The sequence below is a fragment of the Ixodes scapularis genome, unplaced genomic scaffold, assembly GCF_016920785.2.
Source record: "Ixodes scapularis isolate PalLabHiFi unplaced genomic scaffold, ASM1692078v2 PGA_scaffold9__187_contigs__length_104089568, whole genome shotgun sequence".
Classification (NCBI taxonomy): Eukaryota; Metazoa; Arthropoda; class Arachnida; order Ixodida; family Ixodidae; genus Ixodes; species Ixodes scapularis.
In genome coordinates this window covers 66,031,455-66,049,988 of record NW_024609884.1, presented here as the reverse complement: position 1 = coordinate 66,049,988, position 18,534 = coordinate 66,031,455, and the positions used below count along the sequence as shown (strand labels likewise).

At 44.3% G+C, this 18,534-nt stretch overlaps 2 protein-coding genes across 2 annotated transcripts in view; one reads left to right on the top strand and one right to left on the bottom strand.

The window, feature by feature from the left end:
- LOC8029713 (low-density lipoprotein receptor-related protein 2) overlaps positions 1–12,783 on the top strand; it is a 239,990-nt gene extending 227,207 nt beyond the window's left edge. The window contains exons 70-78 of the mRNA XM_042287297.1: positions 3,318–3,471; positions 3,527–3,673; positions 5,655–5,875; positions 8,790–8,969; positions 9,044–9,166; positions 10,711–10,881; positions 10,953–11,043; positions 11,107–11,215; positions 11,286–12,783. Of these exons, the coding sequence (XP_042143231.1) occupies positions 3,318–3,471; positions 3,527–3,673; positions 5,655–5,875; positions 8,790–8,969; positions 9,044–9,166; positions 10,711–10,881; positions 10,953–11,043; positions 11,107–11,215; positions 11,286–11,639 (1,550 nt within the window). The 3' untranslated portion in view covers positions 11,640–12,783. The remainder of the gene's footprint in view (positions 1–3,317; positions 3,472–3,526; positions 3,674–5,654; positions 5,876–8,789; positions 8,970–9,043; positions 9,167–10,710; positions 10,882–10,952; positions 11,044–11,106; positions 11,216–11,285) is intronic.
- The window catches only part of LOC8029714, a 70,870-nt gene continuing 65,086 nt past the window's right edge, over positions 12,751–18,534 (bottom strand). The window contains exons 5-6 of the mRNA XM_002406992.5: positions 15,902–15,957; positions 12,751–13,013 (exon numbers count right to left, since the gene is read on the bottom strand). Coding sequence (XP_002407036.3) covers positions 12,982–13,013; positions 15,902–15,957 — 88 coding nt within the window. The 3' untranslated portion in view covers positions 12,751–12,981. The remainder of the gene's footprint in view (positions 13,014–15,901; positions 15,958–18,534) is intronic.

Genomic DNA, 18,534 nt, shown 5'->3' with positions numbered 1-18,534 from the left:
GTGGCGGCACTCACAGGGCTGCAAAGTTCGAAAGCCTACGCAAAGTGTGTTTTTTCGGCAGAATTGTGCCACTAATTGTCGCTAAAACTCCTAAAAATTTCCTGGGGAGAGCCCTGTCCTAATCCGAAAGAGAAGCTGCAATTGTTGACATGGCAACGTCTTTGGAATCCTAGTGGATTGTCTTGACTCCATCAGCTGGGCACTGATGGCTCGCAGAAACAGATCACATACCAATTTCCGCTGGAGCCGAAGTAAGAGATTTTCATTTTATGAAGATTTTATGTACAGTTCTTGTATGCTGGTCAACCATGCTGCCGGTATGCCGCCTACCTTTCACTGCATGCTCACTTCTTCCTCATCGTTTCTAGCACTAAACCTCGTCGACTTTCGCACTGGGAAGGAAATTTCAATGAGGTTTGTCTTGGCTTCAGATGGCCAAACATTTAATAAGTAGCCAAACACTCAATCACTAGGTTTTACTTACCTTGCCCCATATTTGTACCACAAGCAACAAAAAGTGTTCAAGCTTAAATGTGTGCTGCTCTGCATTCCGAAAACGAGCTACCACCCTGTAATAAAACGCGAAGCTATCGTGCATCTAGCCCTCATCAAGCTTGGCTAGGTACTTGTACATAGCTAGTATGGACGAGTGGTTAACTTTTTGCCTAGTTTTAAAGTTAATCGGCTGATGAGCAGACGGGCCCAGGCGGTCTAAATTCATCCTCTGCTGGTGCGTGTCACATGCCCTTAGTTGGTTTAACACGTCAAACCCCAAATTTCACTTTTCCTTTTGTTGCCCATGTGCTTGAGGTTGATTTTTTTAATCGCAATGAAGTTAGCGTGATTTTTTAATCGCAATGAAGTTAGCTTGATTTTTTAATCGCAATGAAGTTAGCGTGCAAACCCTGCATGCACTTTTTGCGACATTCAGTGTCTTAAGTTGTGTAGAAAAAAATGTGTCACACTAACACATCACCTCATGGTGATGAATGCGTATAGCACACCCCTCTAATTGCAAAATTTTGTGCCCTCGAAAGATTTCTAGAGCTAGCACTTTGCTATATTCATGAAATATAGCCCACAAAAATCAAGTAGTTCGCAGCATAATAGTGTTTCGTTTGTTGTTTAGCTTAATTTTTACTTTTGGTGTCTTGTATGACAGGTTGTTTAAATGGCTCTTTCATTTAAATATTATAAGCCTCTTTAAAAAAAAAAAAATCTTGGTTTCATTGCCCATGGTGCAGACAACCTGAGTTTTCTCTCTCCTTATGTAATGCCCTTGAAAGGGGTCCCCTTAGCAGCTTTTAGTTTGGGGAAACTAATTGTCTTCAAAATTTCATTTGTTGCCTTCAAAATTAAGTTGGTAGCCACAAAAAATATAGAAACAAAATTTTAAAAAATAAATCAGATAAGTGCTACTATCTGTTGGCAGAGCCTCAAACTATGTCATGAGCGAGCCTGTTCATCCAAAACGGTTGATTGTGTGAACCGGGGAAATCAGACGAAGCTATACTCGTCCGAACGGTTTGGGGACGGCTTCACGTCCAAATGGTTGGGGGTTAAAGGTGAACCGAAATTTGGATTTCAGAAAAAACGATGCAGGAGATGTAGGCGGGACGCTACAATCCCTACAACACTACTCGTAAGGCGATATCTCGAATGGACGGCCGTATTTTTGGAAAACGAGGTCGAGATTGAACCAGGCCGACGAGGCGCGCGACGTCAATATACCTAGTTTCCTCCTCTCTTCGCTTCGCCCCCTCAAGGCCACGAGGCCTTGAGGGAGCGAAGTGAAGACGCGAGGCCGTTCCTTTCCTTCTCGGAGAAACATGACGTGAATATTTCTGTCAAATCCGCCTCCTTTTCTTGAAAAATACGGTCATCTGTTCGAGATAACGCTGTATGAGTGATGTTTTGGTGTTTGTAGCATCCCGTTGCACTCTTATTTTGCCGCGTGTTTTGTGGAATCCAGATTTCGGTTCAGCATCCCTTTAAGGATCAGTAAATGAAATGAATAAAACCTCTTACCATAGAAACCTGCTGCTACCGGAATGCATTGGGTCTGAAAGAACGAAGACTAGTAATTGTTCAACTTTTATCAAAACCGGTGGAAACCATGGAGACCACATGTAACAACATGCAGGATGTTTCACCAGTGACTGAGAATAATGAAGAAAATTGTTAAAATAAAAAAGATTCCTTCGGTATGGTGGACATCAAATTATGAGTGGTGAGGTGTGCAAGTATTCTAAATCTTGAATCATTTGCGAATAGTTAGCTATTCAATTCGATTTGCAGCATGTCTTACTGTTCGAAGTATGCAAGTTCTTAGAATATTCAAAATTGACTAATGTTCTTTAGAAATCTCAGATTTCACACACCCCGCTTCACTCCTTTGCACCAACGTGCTAGGAGAAACTGCAGTGGTGACGGAGCATTTCGGTTGGCCTGATAGTCTCCGAAATTTTCCTCACTATTGTATGTCGGCCTTCTTTGGTTATAATTATAGTTGTTCAACTCCTGATTTTAAAGTAAAGCACCTGAAAAGAGAACCTCTTGTTATATTCAAATAAGGTAGTCATTGCTTTGCTTGCCATGTTACCGTATTTTCTCGAGTAATAGCCACACTATTTGTGAACAAGGCCCTTGCATCTACTTTCTTACAGAACACATATACAACCAATCATTGTGTTGCGCATAAATAACATAGTGAATAACCATATCGAGAACATGACTGTCCATACAAATTCAATCTTCACAGACGGTACCTTCGCACGAAGACGTTATCTCTGTCCTGTAAACAGCTGGAATCATGCTGTTGAACGCGGTGATTGGCAATCTGCGTGCTCCACGGAAAAGCAAACCCTCGGGCTTTCTTCATAAACAGTGCGGCTATAACTCGAGTAAATGCGGTACATTCGGTTTGACCCAACTTATCAGGGAATTTTTTTCTTCGCCATACAAATATGTCAAATGTCCCTCTTGTAATAAAACTGTTTCTTCTCTAAGGTATGCTTACTAGAAAAAATTTCCAGCCGTAATTTATTAAAGTATTGATGCTCGGTTCACAATAAATGTAACTATTTGTATTCTAAAATATTCAAATTCGCTTCGGAGTCAAATTTTGTTCGCTGGTCTCCTTCCACGTATCGCAGTGATTGCTGCGTGGACAAGTAGTAGATAGAAAGGTGTTAGATTCGAGCCACCGCTCCAGTGCTCTCTGGTTCGTGGTAAACTTTTGGCAGGCCCATGGGCTGCTTTAGGGCTCCTGAAAAGATGAACTAGTAGGCAAGTCTGTAAGGGGTAATTCCTTTCAGATGTGCTATATTGGACGGACTCCTACGAGAAGACCATCAAAAGAGCATTTTTGCCCAACCTCACGGATGTGAGCTCAGGCATTGGGTTCCCACAGAATCTGGAGCTGAAGGGCCTAAACAAACCAAACGCCATTGCAGTCGACTGGGTGGGCAGGTAAGCAGTCCCGGTGGACCCTCGGTGACGCAGGCTCAGGCTCTCTGGCTTGCAGGACGATCTACTGGATGGACACAGACTTGTCGAACACACGTCCCAAGGGCCGCATTCTGGTCAGCCTGATCGACGGCCGCTACCGAAGGACCCTCCTCTCCACCAATCTAGAGAGGCCTACCTCGATGGCTGTAGATCCAGAAATGGGGTAAGTTATGCTGTCCACTCACTACTCTACACAGTATTTCAGCTTGTAGGAAGTATCCAGGAAGTATGCGTTGTCAGTTTTTTCTCTGGAGTCCCGAGTGACTCGCAGCTTTTTGGCCTTTTCGTGTTGGGGTCTTTTATCAATGTTCTTGTCTTTGTGTTATCATAACAGGGAAGTATGGTTAACTCAATCTTGCACTCTTATTTTAGCGGCTATTTAGGTGCTATATTTACATTTTAAGCCCCCTTCATTTAAACATGTTTTTGTATTTTATTTAAGGGAAGATGCTGCTTTTTGAGGCAAAAAAAGAATGCAAAAGAACTAATTTTTGAAGATTCACAGGCACTTACGGTATCAAGTGTCCTGAAGTATTTTTGTGAAATACCGTAAAATACCGCTGAAGCGCCCGCTTCGTTCGAGTGCCCACTATTAGCATTTCCCAAACTTGAGAATTCTGAAAATTATAAGTATAAATGCCCGCTTTGACAGGACAAGCACTCATGTCTAGAGTCATCCAGTTTTCAGTGAAAGTGGGGTGGATGCTCCCCTGGTATTTCACAGGAAGAATCTTTTATCCTAATGTTTACTTGAACACGTAGTAAAATGGATTTGTGCATGGTTTTGTGCTATTATTTTAGAATGAACTGTTTACACACTTTGCTATTTTATGGAAGCCAAATGCACATATCCAATCTTTATCATTCTTTATTTCTCTGGTAGGTGTATGTGTGAGGTATTAATAAGAGGTATAAATATGTTAGATGCCACAAGGTTTTTTAGATGCCTTTTATACTTCAGTCTATAAATAATTTTGAACCTGGAAAATTCAATTGTCAGAAAGAGAACTGTAAATTGCCCTAAAGCTTTCATTTATATATTATTGGATTACACAGACCTTGTAGTTTACTGAGATAAGTTTATTTTCTGATCTCAGTATTTTAATTTGTCTTAACATCCTTGCCATAATCTTTGCAAATGAAACTTACAATATTAACAAAAATAATTGGGCTAAGTCAAACCCAAGTACTTATTTGTAGTCAGATTGTAAATGGAGATAAACTACGTAAATTTCATTTGAATGCGATCACAAGTTAAATAAAAAAAAACTCTAGAAGTAGTGTTGCCCCTTAACCCCTTAACCGTTTTGCATGAGCTGAGCTCGTCCACTTAGAGCTGTCCCCAAACCGTTTTGGACGAATGTGGCTCGTCCGCGCACCCTACCTCGCCCCTTGGCTGGTTCGGACGACCCAAGCTTGTTCAGAGCTTAGTTTGCCGCACTGCTCAGAGATGGCAGCATGTGTTTTTTTATTGTACACGTTTTTAAGGATGGTGACCAATTGTGGAAACACGTGAAACCACACGTGCAAAAAAAAAAAACAAAAAAAAAAACGGGGATTAGAAATTGAGCAGCAAAGACAGTTAAGGGGTTATGGGCCACAGAAACAGAAATACCTCACTTCAGGGCATGGGTTTTCAAAGGGGGTCCCTGGGAACCGAAGGGTTTCCCAGAGTACCCTCAAGGTTTCCACCTGCCCCCAAGTAACAGCTGAATTTAAAAGGTCGGAGCCATCTTTTGATGCATAATTTTCTGCCAGATAAGTGTAAGTGCATTACTGTTTATAAGGCTTCTGCAGTACTTTATTCCATTAATACTGAGACCAGGAGGTGTATTCCTCAGCTATCAAGATAGGTGTCCCTCGAAATTCAAAAGTTTAACCCCTGTTTTAGGGGGCTTAAAATAGATAACATCACCATAACTGTTCCAGTAATAGTGCAAGTTTTAATGCTCACTAGCAACTTCTAGTTTTTTTTTTTTTATTATTATTATCTGCATATTTAATGTTAAATTCTGTATTCAAGGTAAGTTTTTGCACTCTTCACATTGAGTTTGTATTTGCAAGTTTTGACTTTTGCACACCTCTAGAGTTATGTAGCAAATTAAGAGTTGTCAAAATGTGCTTTGAATCTTGTTTCCGTGCAGCTGGATGTTCTGGTCTGACGCTGGCTCCAACCCGAAGATTGAGACTGCTTGGATGGATGGCTCAAAGCGCCGTATCATTGTGGGCGACAAAGTCGGCTACCCAACAGGCCTGACCATTGACTATGCCTCTGACCACCGAGTGTACTGGTGCGACAGCAAGTTGAACACAATCGAGACTTCCAAGCAGGACGGCTCCAACCGGGTCGTCCTTGCTAGTGGAGGTGAGGGGTTCTTTCTTCCTGGTTGGAGAGCTGCTTTGTGCCACTGGCACAGTCTCGGGCTTTAGTCATGCTCGGAGAGTGGCCACATCCCAGAGCGACCATAACTTTACCTTTGATCTGAGTTGTTGGTGACTTTGCCACTTTAATGCCCATTCTTTCTGTTTTTGCTCTTCAGCCGCCAGCCTTCACTGCATATTTGGCGGTAGCTCCCCTTGTCTCTCCTTCACACCTTTTCCGCTGGGTGGCATTGCGTCCTCTGGAGTTGCGAATATTGTGAAATTCCTACTACCCCGACTGTTTTTCAGCCTATAAAAATACAGCCCATTACACATGAATGGAAATTCCACAGTGGCTACTAAAGAGTTTTATTCTGTAGTCTTCAAAGTTTCAGTAAAAATCTGGAAACGGGATGTGGAAAGTGTTAATGTTTCCTGTCGCGCAATTCCACACTGAGAAAAAGTGGAAATGGGAGGTCTGTACTTTTGGTTCTAGTATAATTTTTTTGCGGTTTTTAGGTGTCCGTTTAATTGTTGGGCTGTTAAAAATTGAAATGCAGTCAGTGCGTTGTGGGGTGACTTGGAGCCATTGTATCTGTATGCTCCCTAAGGGAGTAAATTAGCTTGGACGCGAGTGCCGTCTCTTGGCGACTAGCGGCAAACTCCACCAACATTCCAGCTCCACTTGCATGGAGAATGGTAGAAAACCTTATTTCGCTTTCCTACTGGACAAGATGCAGCAGGAAAACTCTTTTAACACTTTCATTTGTTTTTTGAAGTTTTTCGAAAGCTTGGAAGTCCAATTTTGATTTAGAAAGCTGTTGCATTGTGGAAAGACATGTTGAAGGAGATTCGCCTTTAGGCAGTGTGCTCTGCAATGTTTGCAATGGCAGTGATGGGATTGCTGCACCAAAGAGGGCTTACCCTGCTACACTGCTCCATTTAGCCCAGATATGAGGAACTTGTGCCAACATTGCGCCAAAACTTGATTTCAGTTTGTTAATATAAAAAATATAATGGCTCAGGCCCCGCTACATGTCCAGATCCTGATGGTAGGCTTGTGCGTATTTTCAGAACTTTCGATTCTAGCTGCAAATACATACTAACATACTATCCTATTTGATCTCTCTGTCAGTGTCAAACACTGACAGTACTCGGAATTTTCGCAATCTCTCTGTTCCTCCTACTCTGCTCTGGCGTGTAAGTTAGCGTTGTTGAGTGCACTTCTCACCGCGCTCTTGTGTACTGCAGCAAAGCGGCGACCGCAAAGTAAGCATCGCAATTTTACTTATCTTGCTTCACCACAGTGCATCCGAGTGCTAAAGGAAAGCATTCCCCCACGAGTGGGACCTTAAACACGCAAGCTTAGGGTATATTAAAAAAAGGAACTTCGTGAGGGTTGTGCAACAGCTCTTAGTTGCAGTACAATTTGTACTTAAACTGTGGCTATTGTTTGATAGACTGCAGTATTCTGGTGATATCTTATTTAAATTCGAGAGTTGATAGACTGCGGTATTCTGGTGATATCTTGTTGAAATTCGAGACTTCGCGAAGGTACTCGCAAGAAAATATTTGAGATGCTCTACAGGTTTATTTTTATTTGAACTCCATTGTTCAGTTGTCACCATTACATATGTTTTATTCGTTCGAGGTACAGTCAATATAATAAATTAAAACTAAATTAGGCGAAGCAGTAGAATGAAGCTTGCAAATAACTTTAATGACTTTAGCTGGATTGTTTTAAGGCATACTTATCGTTCACATGCTATGAGGTTCTACATACAAAATTCATTATTTGCATAATTTATTGACAAAAGGTTTTTTTAATTTGAATTAGGAATCTTTTTATTACAACCTTTACAACTTGAATTAAACATCAATTTGTGTGCTCAAGATTATTCTAACATTCTTTTATTTGAATATGCTATTTGGATTTTATTTCATACCTAAAATGACCATTCACAGCAGTCCACACTGTCATTCATCAATCAGCATCTTGTTGCCATGCCTAGTGCTATGTGCAACTAAACAGCTAGTTCTGTGTTTGAGGAAATCAAACCTGCCATTGCACAGAAATGTGAAGGTAAAGCATGCACGTTTTTTAATTGGATAGGTCAACACACGAATCTGTCGGTGAAGTTTGTTGATCAAAGGAATAGTACCGTACTCTACATTGGGAACATATAAGTGGTATTTACTCAGCTTGAAGAACTGCAACTTGGGAAGAGAGGCAGTTTTCAGTCACCATAAGTGTAGTCAAAGCTGCGGTTTACAAAAGATGTAGCATATCGTTAGCTGTGCCATGGTTTGTTTGAAAACGAGCAAATAATGTGGCTAACTCATGCAGATAAGCATTTGTTTTTTCTCAAACATCGTATGTGATTAGCAAAAGAATAAAATAAAAAATTATGAGCCATTCCACTCTGTGGAGGTGGATGACCAGCGAAGCTGTTTAGCACAAGACAGACGTGACACAGGAGCTGCAGGAAACTAGACACGCATGACTGGACTGCCACCCAGCGGAAAGTAGACATGCGCAACAGGACTGCCACCCCGGGAGAGCGGAAGGAAACTAGGCACACAAGCGCTTGGAACAACAACAAAGAGAGGGCGCGCAAGTTTTTGTTAAAAAATGCATGGAACTCTAGCCATAAACAGCTTTGCTGTAAAATATTTTTACTGCTACAAGAAAGAAAGAATGAGTGAGGAACAGCTTGTTGGGCAGAACAAAATTGAGATGAAAACTACTTTTCTTGGTTGGAAACACGAGTAACCTGTTTCGGGCATTTTGCAAATCAAAGAAAATGTCCTCTATTGGCCAGGCAGAATCATGAGCACTGTATTGCTTTTGTCTGTCCAACTCTGTGTCCAAAGCACAATCCTTTCATTAACCTTTTTTTCTTCTTTGTTCTTTATAGAATTACTGCATCCATTTGCAATGGATCTGTTTGAAGATAGCATATTCTGGGTGACTCGAGACTCCGGCGAGATCTTCCGGCAAGACAAACACGGCCGAGGTGTAAAAGTTCGCGTCAAGAGAAATGTTGAAAATCCAACTGGCGTAAAAATCTTCCAGCCACTCAAATACAACCTGACAGGTCAGTTTTCGTTTTAGCTACAAACAGCCTTTTGTATAAGGCAGTTTCTGAAGGTTGTTTCACTGTCTTCTCAGTTTTGAACCGCTGCCCTTCGTCGGCATGTTCACATCTCTGCCTCTTGGTCCCGCAAGGCTACCGCTGCGCCTGCCCCGATGGAACTTCTCTGCACGTCGTCAATTTCGGCAGCTGCGATGCAGGTGAGTCTCTGGGCCTTGCCAGTTGGGAAGACATGATCTATTGCTTCTGCCTTTTTAAGACAGATGCCCAAGTTTTGGTGTCCACCTTTTAAAGGTACCATGACTGCTATGGTCTATTTAGGTATTGGTGGGTACTTTGAGAGTGAATTGAGGTTTGCATCGGCCTGCTGCAGCTGTTACATCAATCTATCGGGCAGTAAAGGCTGTAGATATCTTCATCTCCTTAAATTATTTGGGGATCGATTGTCTGTAAAATGCTGCATAGATTTGAACATCAGTAAACTATTTTATGAGAGGACTACTGGAGGCCAACTTGCCTGAAGAGTGTGCAGAGAGCTCTGACGGATGCCTTGCCTGCAGATTGGCTGGAGTGAGCATCCTCAGATTGACTACACAGGTTGCAGGTTTGTCTAAACCAGGGGTCTCCAAACCCCAGCCCGCAGGCGAAATACGGCTTGCGAAGGTCTTTAAACTGGCCTGTGGCTGGCTGTGGTACCTTCAATGAAGCCCGGCCAGTGGCCTGCTTCCAGCAGGCCCGCTGCTACCGGTGCAGAAATATGCGCACATAAAGAAATGGCGTGGCAACGCGGATCAGCCGCATAAACGAAGATGCCCGAAAAACTAGGAAAATCTGCCTATCGTAAGGCGTTTCCTCTTGTCATATTATTCATTAAACATTGTCATTGCCAGCATCACCATTCTAGTCTCCTGTTTTATATCTGGGTAGCTACATATGTTAAAATTCCTTTGTACGCCCGTGTATATTGTGCTTAGTATCCTGTGGCGTATCTATTGCACATTATAAGCATCTGTTCTATCATTCTTGTTAACCTTTGCCCTGTGTAACATGCCAAAGTTCCTATGTGCTTTGATAAATGCCTGGTGAGTTTTCTGGGCCCCAATTAGTGTCTATTGTCATAATTAGCTAAATATTGAATTTCAAAATCAAGTACATGTATTCATCCATCTTAAATTCTTCTTTTTTTTTTTTTCTTTTTTTTTTTACTTTAAGTTTTGTGTTTAATGCTTATCTAAGATCTAATTCATATTTACTTATTTCTTTTCCGACCCTCGAGACAGCAACAGATTCCTGATCTGGCCCCTTAGCCAAAACGTTTGGAAACCCCTGGTCTAAACATTTGTCATTGGCTGGACTTCCTTCTTTGATTGCAGCAAATGGTTCTCTGTGTGTGTTGCAGAATCGTTGAAACAGGGGCCTCGTCTGCTTCAGTGGTAGTGGCAATCAGAGCAACGGCTCTTTGGATTCAGACTTTCAACACATTTCTTAAAAATTTCCGTTCATTATCCTACTTATCTTGACAATTAGCCTTCTAAATTATGTCCCCCTGGCCATATACCTCACCTGCACAGACCCCATAGTGCACCTTTCACAGCATATTTTTCAATAGATTAGTTTGTGTTAAGATGAAGTTTATAGTCGAAGAAATGCTGGGGAATATGGAGCTGCATTTATGATTGACACGCTCAGATTTATAAACGTTTTCAAAACTCTGCATGAATGCACCATAAAACGTCTTGTGCAGGGTTTGAAGTGCCAAAGCCACAGCCATACAAGTGCCCGTGCCGCAACGGCGGCCACTGCGAGAGCGTACGTGATGACCAGATTGTCTGTCGATGCCCGAGCGAGTTTGAAGGCATGCACTGCGAAAACTTCATAGCTCGGAGGCGGATCTCTTCCTTGTCTGGGGCAAGCGGTGAGTGCTCGCAATCAACGAGACTTTCAGGGCGCGTACTGACAGACTTTGCTCATCCTCGTCTGCTCCAGGTGTTGCTGCTGTCTTGGTTCCCATTATCGTTGTCATCATCATAATGATTGTAGCTGCCACGCTGTTTGTCTGCGTCCGCCGAAGGCACTTGTAAGTGACATTCCGCCAGCATTTTGGTTGTGCAATGGTGAGAGCACGGGGCGTCTTTTGCAGCAAACAAAGCGGGCTCGGCGGGAGCACCCAGAGCGTCTCATTCCGGAGTGGCACCAACGTGGAGTTCTCTCCCAACTTCATGAGAAACCGGCCAGCTGAAACAAATGGGGTGAGTGGGTGGTGGAAAGGGCACCCAGTTTGATGGTGCACATTGTTGATTGGGACCGATCTCTTTCTAGGAGCCATTGGATGCGGAGTTTGGCCTGAACGACGTCAACAAGCCGACGGACTTCAGCAACCCGATGTATGACGCGTTGGGGAACACGGAGACGCCGGTTGCGACCGGCGAGCCAGCGAAAGGGGGGCTCTACGAAGTGCCCGGGGACGTTTTCGACAAGAAGTACGACAAGAACTGCTTCGAGCCAGCGAGCAACAAGGCAGTGAATGTGGGGAGCGCAGTGCTACACCCGTCGATGGTGCTACACCGGTCGTCGCCGCACGTGCCTCTGCGGCAGACGGCGCTGGACCCCACGACGGTAGACACGGACAAGGACACACAGAACTTGGTGGAGGAAGACAAGTCAGAATGCTGAGTGTGGCAGCCCCAGGTCGGCAATAGTTAACGAGCGAAGACTTTCCGTCGTGGTAATGTCTGAGCATTGCGTTAGCGGGGGACAGTGTACATATCTAACTGTTCTAGAAGAGAGCTCTATCGCGTGGTGCCAGGCGGCACGGTGGTTCCCCAGGCCAAGGGACGGTTGCTAAGGAAGGGGGGCCCGGCACGGTTATTTAAGTCTCTCATAAAATGCCTCGGAGATGCCGGTGGGAGGCCGACCCACAGGGTTGCCCGGCACTCCCTCCGAGCGTTTTATCTGGGACAGAGGTGTGCCTGGTCACCACAACCAGTTTGGCAGGGACCGTACTTTTTAAACGACAGAGTGTTTATTTGCGAAGGATTTTATAGCTGTTCTTACATTCCTTTTTTTTTTTTTTTTTGCAACGGTCTAAAAGGTTACTCGCTGTGCACCTGGCCTAACTTTCCAGTCTTGCTGCAGTCATGTGCCCAAATCAGTGTGCCTGTACATCGACTGTCCCGCACCGGGGGCGCTGGCTTCTCGGCCCAGCTGTGGGCAGTCCTCGAAACCAGTGGGGCATTGGGCACCCTTGCTCTGGGCACAGTACTTAGTGTCCATTGACTCGCAGTCGGCTGCCTTCGACGCCCATGGGGCTGCAGGGGGGCAGCTCGCGACGTAAGTGCTTTGTGTGTACATGTGATATTTTCTGTAAAAGCTTAGGACACGCCATACTGCAACGATAACCGAAACCATATCATTCCATACATTCATTCCATTTTCCGTGCAAACATGTGATATAGAACATTTTCTTTTATCCCACCAGGCAAAAAAAGTTTTTATGGAGCAGAAGACAATCTGTGCTGTTTTAAGGGCGTTTGTGAGCGCGTTTGTTTTACAGCTACTGTGTGCAATTTTCATCTTCCATTTGACGGTACAATAAATTTGCGATACTTGAAAACTTTCTCTCAAGGTTAGCTGCACACGCTCGCTTCCCCGAGGAGAACTGGTGCGATTGTTGTTGAGTGCCAAGCCTGCATGTCTGAAACTCGTTTTCTCTGTGACATGCTGCTGAACTGTTTTGACTGGCTTGGCCAATAGGAAGTGATTGCAACATCTCTTGAATGTCCAAGTAAGCAATAAATTGATTTTATTTTCAGATACAGAGATTGAGAATGTGCGTGCGAATGGTAATACCTCGTAGCTGCATCACGCCGTAGCCTGCGGTCGTAACAAACGAGGAGTCTCATTGCTTGGTGGTGCTGCTTTTTATATACAATGATTGACCCTGTGGCTACGAAACAATGGTAGAGAATAGGAGCCTGCTACTCGTTCAGCTCTACATTGTGTGCTATTGCGCTTGCTAGAAACTGTCTTGGTAAGCTAGTCCATCATCTGAAAAGAAAGAAAACGGTCTGATCAGAGTTGGAAGCACTGACCCTTGATACAGTATACAGTATGTATTCGAGTCATGTCCACAGATGCAAGAGCGTGCTTGACACCCACACCAAGGTAAGTGTAGCTGCAAGCTTGCCATGTGACTGGGTGGCGAACAGAGTGGTGGAAGCTTGCTCGCCCAATTAATCCATGGTCTGCCTTTCATTACCCACCTTACTTTCTGGGGGAAATTATGTACAGAGAATGTAATCATATGGTGGAAGACTTTCATGTGATCCGTTTGTGCTTAGGAGTAACTTGTCAAAAATTAGGCACCGAATTTCAGGATTCGGCATCGCCGAATGTTATCTGAACTTTTGCACAAATTCAGCATAAATTCAGGAAAAACCACAGGGTTGCTAAACAGGTTTAGCCATTTTTATTTTTTGGGCAGCAAGCTTTTGAGGTGTTCATTAATTAAAACGTTAACATACAAACGTTAGCATACAACTTGCATACTGATATACCCTCCTTGTGCTGGATTTCAAACCTGCGACACCATCTAGTGGTCAAAATGGGAAGCATTGGTATGTTCCTGGTGCTCTGTTTCTTCGGGCGAGCTGGCATTTCCCAAGACTCGTTACTTTGTTCTCAGCATTGCGTCCAAAAAATAACCACTAATATTTCAGTGAATGTACGACTGCCTCAGCGGCTAAATGAATAAAGCTAAGCTCTTCTTTGTGAAGTTCTAGCAATTTCCAGTCAAGCTGTAGGGGGCGAAGTGGCAATGAATCGCAGCAGTTCCACAGTGTGACCCGCCACGCGAGGGGGCTCCGTTCGAGTCTTTTTTTTTATTTTAACTCGATCCCCAAGATGAAAAAAAATTGCTGCACCGGTATGGTGTGCATATCACCGGCTACTGTTTTGGTGCAAAGCCCCTGTGGCAACTCATGAATGGAGAAGCTAGAAGTCCTGCAGTGCCTACTTCGTGGCGAACGAAATGAGGCTCGCCACCCTGCTTAAATCGCCAGTCTCTCTAGATAAGAAAAGAAGGGCAACCTAATGATGTTAACAGAACTTGGAAAAAAAAAATCCATGGTTAACATGGTTGTGGTTCTTTACACAAAAATCTCAAAGAACATTGAGGATGATGCCAAAAAATGAGCTGGATGGTCACTGTCTGCACAGCTGCACAATGGTGATTGCAGAAATAAAAAGAGAAAAATTAGCAGCCACAACAAGCGGCCGTACGGGGTCTAGGGCCGATTGCTCTCTCAGTGCTCGAGTTTTATCTATATACTAGGAGTATTTGACTTCCGTCACCACGGGTGACCCAAGTCAACAGTGCAAAAAGTAATTAGTCATTAGTTTATACAGCGGGAGTTTTGTCTGCCAGAAACATGACCACATTAGCTTCCTCGATTTACCGGCGCCTTCTGCACCGGTTCAGAAAAGTGTAGGGCGGTGTACTTCCGGTCATATCTCAATGCGCAGACCGGAAGTACACTGCCCTACACTTTTCTGCACCGGTGCAGGAGGTGCAGGTAAATCAAACGAAGCAAGTGTTACCCCCTGTAGATGAGCAATTCAGCCAGTGCAGTACAACCGCTAGCCTGGGGTCATTACGCAGTAGTGATACAGGACCGCACGCCGGTACGGTGCTCATCCAGTTCGAAACGGGCAGGGGTGGGGATTGAACCCAGAAGGTTCTGTAGCGCAAGCTTTCGCACCACGCTCAGAGCTGAGACGCGTTAGCCCGCTCTGCTCTGGCGTGTAAGTAAGCTTCCACGCTCCGAGCTGAGACGCATTGCTCTGGCGTGTAAGTCAGCTTTGTTGAGTGCGCTTCTCACCGCTCTCATGTACTGCAGTGAAGCGGCAATACGCGAAGTAAGCTGCGCAATTTCGCTTATCTTGCTTCGCCGCAGTGCATCCGTGCTAAAGGGAAAGCATTGCCCCCGAGCGGGACACGCAAGCGTCGGGTAGCTTCCCCTGCACTGTCAGCTTAGGGGCGAACGGAGTATGGTGAGAGTAGTGACGCAATAGTGTCCAATGCGTGGGCTGGGACCGGCTGACGTGCTTTGGTACTGCAGATGTCTCGCAGTGAAAAGGCGGAGAGCTTTCGAAGGAGAAGAGGTACAAAATAGTCCGCTACGTTTTCAGCGTTTCGTACCGACAAGCAGGCTTTTGACTTTCTGCCCTTTTTCTTTTGGCCCACTAAACGATATGCTATTAGTAAAATCCCAATCTAAATTCATTTTATGGCCCCTTTAACCTGCAACAGGGTATCGGAAAACTATAACGCTAATAACCCCTGGAGAAGGGGAACAAGAGGGACAAGGGACAAATACAAATCTCCAAACACAGCTAGGTAACTGGTGCACGACTAAAGAAAAAAAAAAAAAAATACACCTCCAGTCGCCCACCAGTCACCTAGCTGTGTTTGGAAAAGTGTGTTTGTCCTTTGTCCTTTGTCGCTCTTGTTCCCCTTCTCCAGGGAATATTATCGTTATCCTTGTCCAGCTCGCTTGCACCTTTGCATTAATTGCAATATCAATATAAGAAAACATTGATTGATTTAGACCGCCTTAGCGGGAAAGAAGGGCGGAAGTGAATCAGTGGCGTTGAGATCCGGAGTCGCGGTTTCGACAGGGTGGAGACTATTTAGAAGAGGGATATTTCGTAGATCAAGAGCTTCGTTGCTAGCGGAAACTCGTGCTGTCACTTGAGTGCTGGTTGAGCACGCGCCCCCAGCACCCGCCATCCCCAGCGTACGATCTACGGAAAGTCCGAATAGCGGGCCCCGTGGCCGCGTCAACCATGATTCGAAGTGACGGCATGAGCTCCGTTAATAGTGCACTGAATCCCTCGCATGGGCCTTCAAAAACGATTGGTTCAAACTGACTCACCGCTGATGTCGGCAACTTTGGCTATTTCCTCCGCTAACCACCCGCTGCCAGATTGGCTGTAATAAGAAAAATCCACCGTCAATTTGACCATTTTCGACAAAATGTGATTTCTTCAACAGCGACAAATCCTGCTAAAAACCAGTTAAAGTTCGCTGTTTTTATATATATATATATATATATATATATATATATATATATATATATATAAACATTACTCGGGGGGGGGGGGGGGGGGGGGGGGGGGAGTTGAGAACCTATAGACGCTGAATTGAAATATCAGTTCTCAACAGGCTCTGTGCCCATTGAGATTCCATCGATGTGTTTTTCTTGGTGTGCGCAATCTTTCATGAGACACGAAGCTTCTCCTGAAAACGTAAGGATGAATGTTGCGTTCCTCGGCCACGCTGGACATCATACGGCAGCGGCTTAAAGGAAGCACTTATGCAGGTACAAACGGTCACAGAGTCTAGAATTCCAATCGGCTGTTGCGATCTAACTTGACACTACCACCAGTTCCTAACCAGATTGGACACGTTTGCACTCCATCGCAGCACCACAACTAGGAGACCACCAGAAGACCCCACGATGCAGAATCAACTGAGGCCAAATGCCCCTCCTCCCGGCTGTGGGAGGTCTTTCTACCTTAATAAAACACGAACAAGCAGAACGACTCAGAGGGTGTTTCGAGCCTATGCTCTTTTTCAAGTGACGGAACTCGGGAAGCAGAGAAAAGGGCAACAAGTTGATGACATGGAAGAGAAGGGAAAAAGGGAAGGCGGGTGGGGTGGGGAAATGTACAGTTACTCTAGGAAAATGGGGCCGGAAGTCGAGACCCACAAAAAGCACACATGGGAGTTGGGCGATTGAAATTAGAGGGAAACTTATGTTTTAGTGGCAAAACGACGAGATTTGTAAAACCTGTTGTGCCGTAAGCCCACAAGCGTTTCGGTGACAAATAGAAAAAAAAAAAAAAAAAAACACTGAAATTTTGTTTGTTCCTTCGGTCGGACAAAGAATTCAGATAAACGAAGTGATGGAAGTGTTGCGCCTAATAGCGCCATGAACGAAAGTCTGCTACATATTGCGCCAAAATGGCATTTTTGCTGCATTTGTTGCGCAGAGATCAACTTAGAGTTTATATATATATATATATATATATATATATTTTTTTTTTTTTTTTTTTTTTATTGGTTTAGTTGATGAAAGAACACGTACAAGGAGGTTAGGAATGCCATGATGTCGCGCTTTGATGCTGCGAATCAACCGGCCGCAGCCGTTGATGCTGGGCATCGTCCGCTCTGGCCGGCGACATTGTCTAAATTTCCAGACGATGTCGTCGAGTCCTAGGACAACTTTGCAAAATAGTGGGATTGTCGATTGCGGCTACTGTGATAAGACAGAACCAGGGTCTTGCACTCGTGTCACGATCACTTGATTGTCATGTCTGCCACATGCCTTTGTTCCGTGGCTGCGGAGTACCGTGGCACTTGCGCTGCTCGTGTCAACCTTCGCAGCCTCTCACCAGCGTGCGCGCGTCGAGCTTCACCGCTTTGCACCGGAGTACTAGGAGCAGCGGCTGACCTGGGGGAGCGTCTGGCGTGGCGCGATAGGCACCCTAAGTATGCTCAAGATTATTGCAGGTCGACCTTTTTTGTCCTAATTGTAAGTTAATCTCTAATTGAAAAAAAAAGTAAAGAGAAGGGAACACGAGTCTATATATATTTGAATGAATACGGTAGTCACGGTAGTTCCCGTGCAGCTGTCGATCGAAAGAGCAGCTAACTTTGAAGTAACTCTGGTTCCTACGCCACTAAAGAGCAGTGTGACCTTTAAAGCGCAAGTGTAGTCTTTAATAATATTTCTGGGTGGTTGTTTTTGCAGTTTATGATATTAGTCTTGAGTTCGCTAGGTTCATTCAACTTATGGGACGTATTTTTATTGGTAGACGTGTTGGCGGATATGCTTGTTCTTGCTGGCATTTTACGTAAATTATATTTACAGGCTGAACTAACTACCGAGTGCAAAATGGGGAGAAGAGAGGATTTATCCCAACGAAGTGTTGCGCTATGATTCACTTTTAAGACATTTTTTTATACCCACCGTAAATGAAACCTACTCTGACCTTAGCCTTATTTAAGACGACTGTGTTCCTTTAACGCCCAGTCTACTCTTATCACAAACGGTAATAAGTAATATGCTCGATTATTGAAGAGGAACCCTTGATCACTATCATAAATGAACTCATTTAGAGATGCAATTAGTTTTTCATTCTCAACTGATGTGCTAACAGATGTTGGCATCTGCTCCAAAAGCGTCAGTGGCTGCTCCAAACCAATATTTTGCCCGCTACGGAGCCTGCTACAAAAGGTCAAATGCCGCTTCCATCACTGGAAACGCTTTAAACTGCAGTTCTTTGCTCCATATCCGCGCGCTGTGGACACGATCGTCCCCATGCCCCCAGTTGGCGGGACCAGATTGGCCTAACAGGGTCACAGAACTTAGTTGTTTTTTTGTTATTTTTGAAAGGCGAAAGTCTTACTTTTTTAATTGAGCGAAAAATCTGAGTGAATGGCCATAAAAACGTGATTGCGCGGCACGCGCCGCTCAATCGGCGACCCTACTTGTCCCATCAC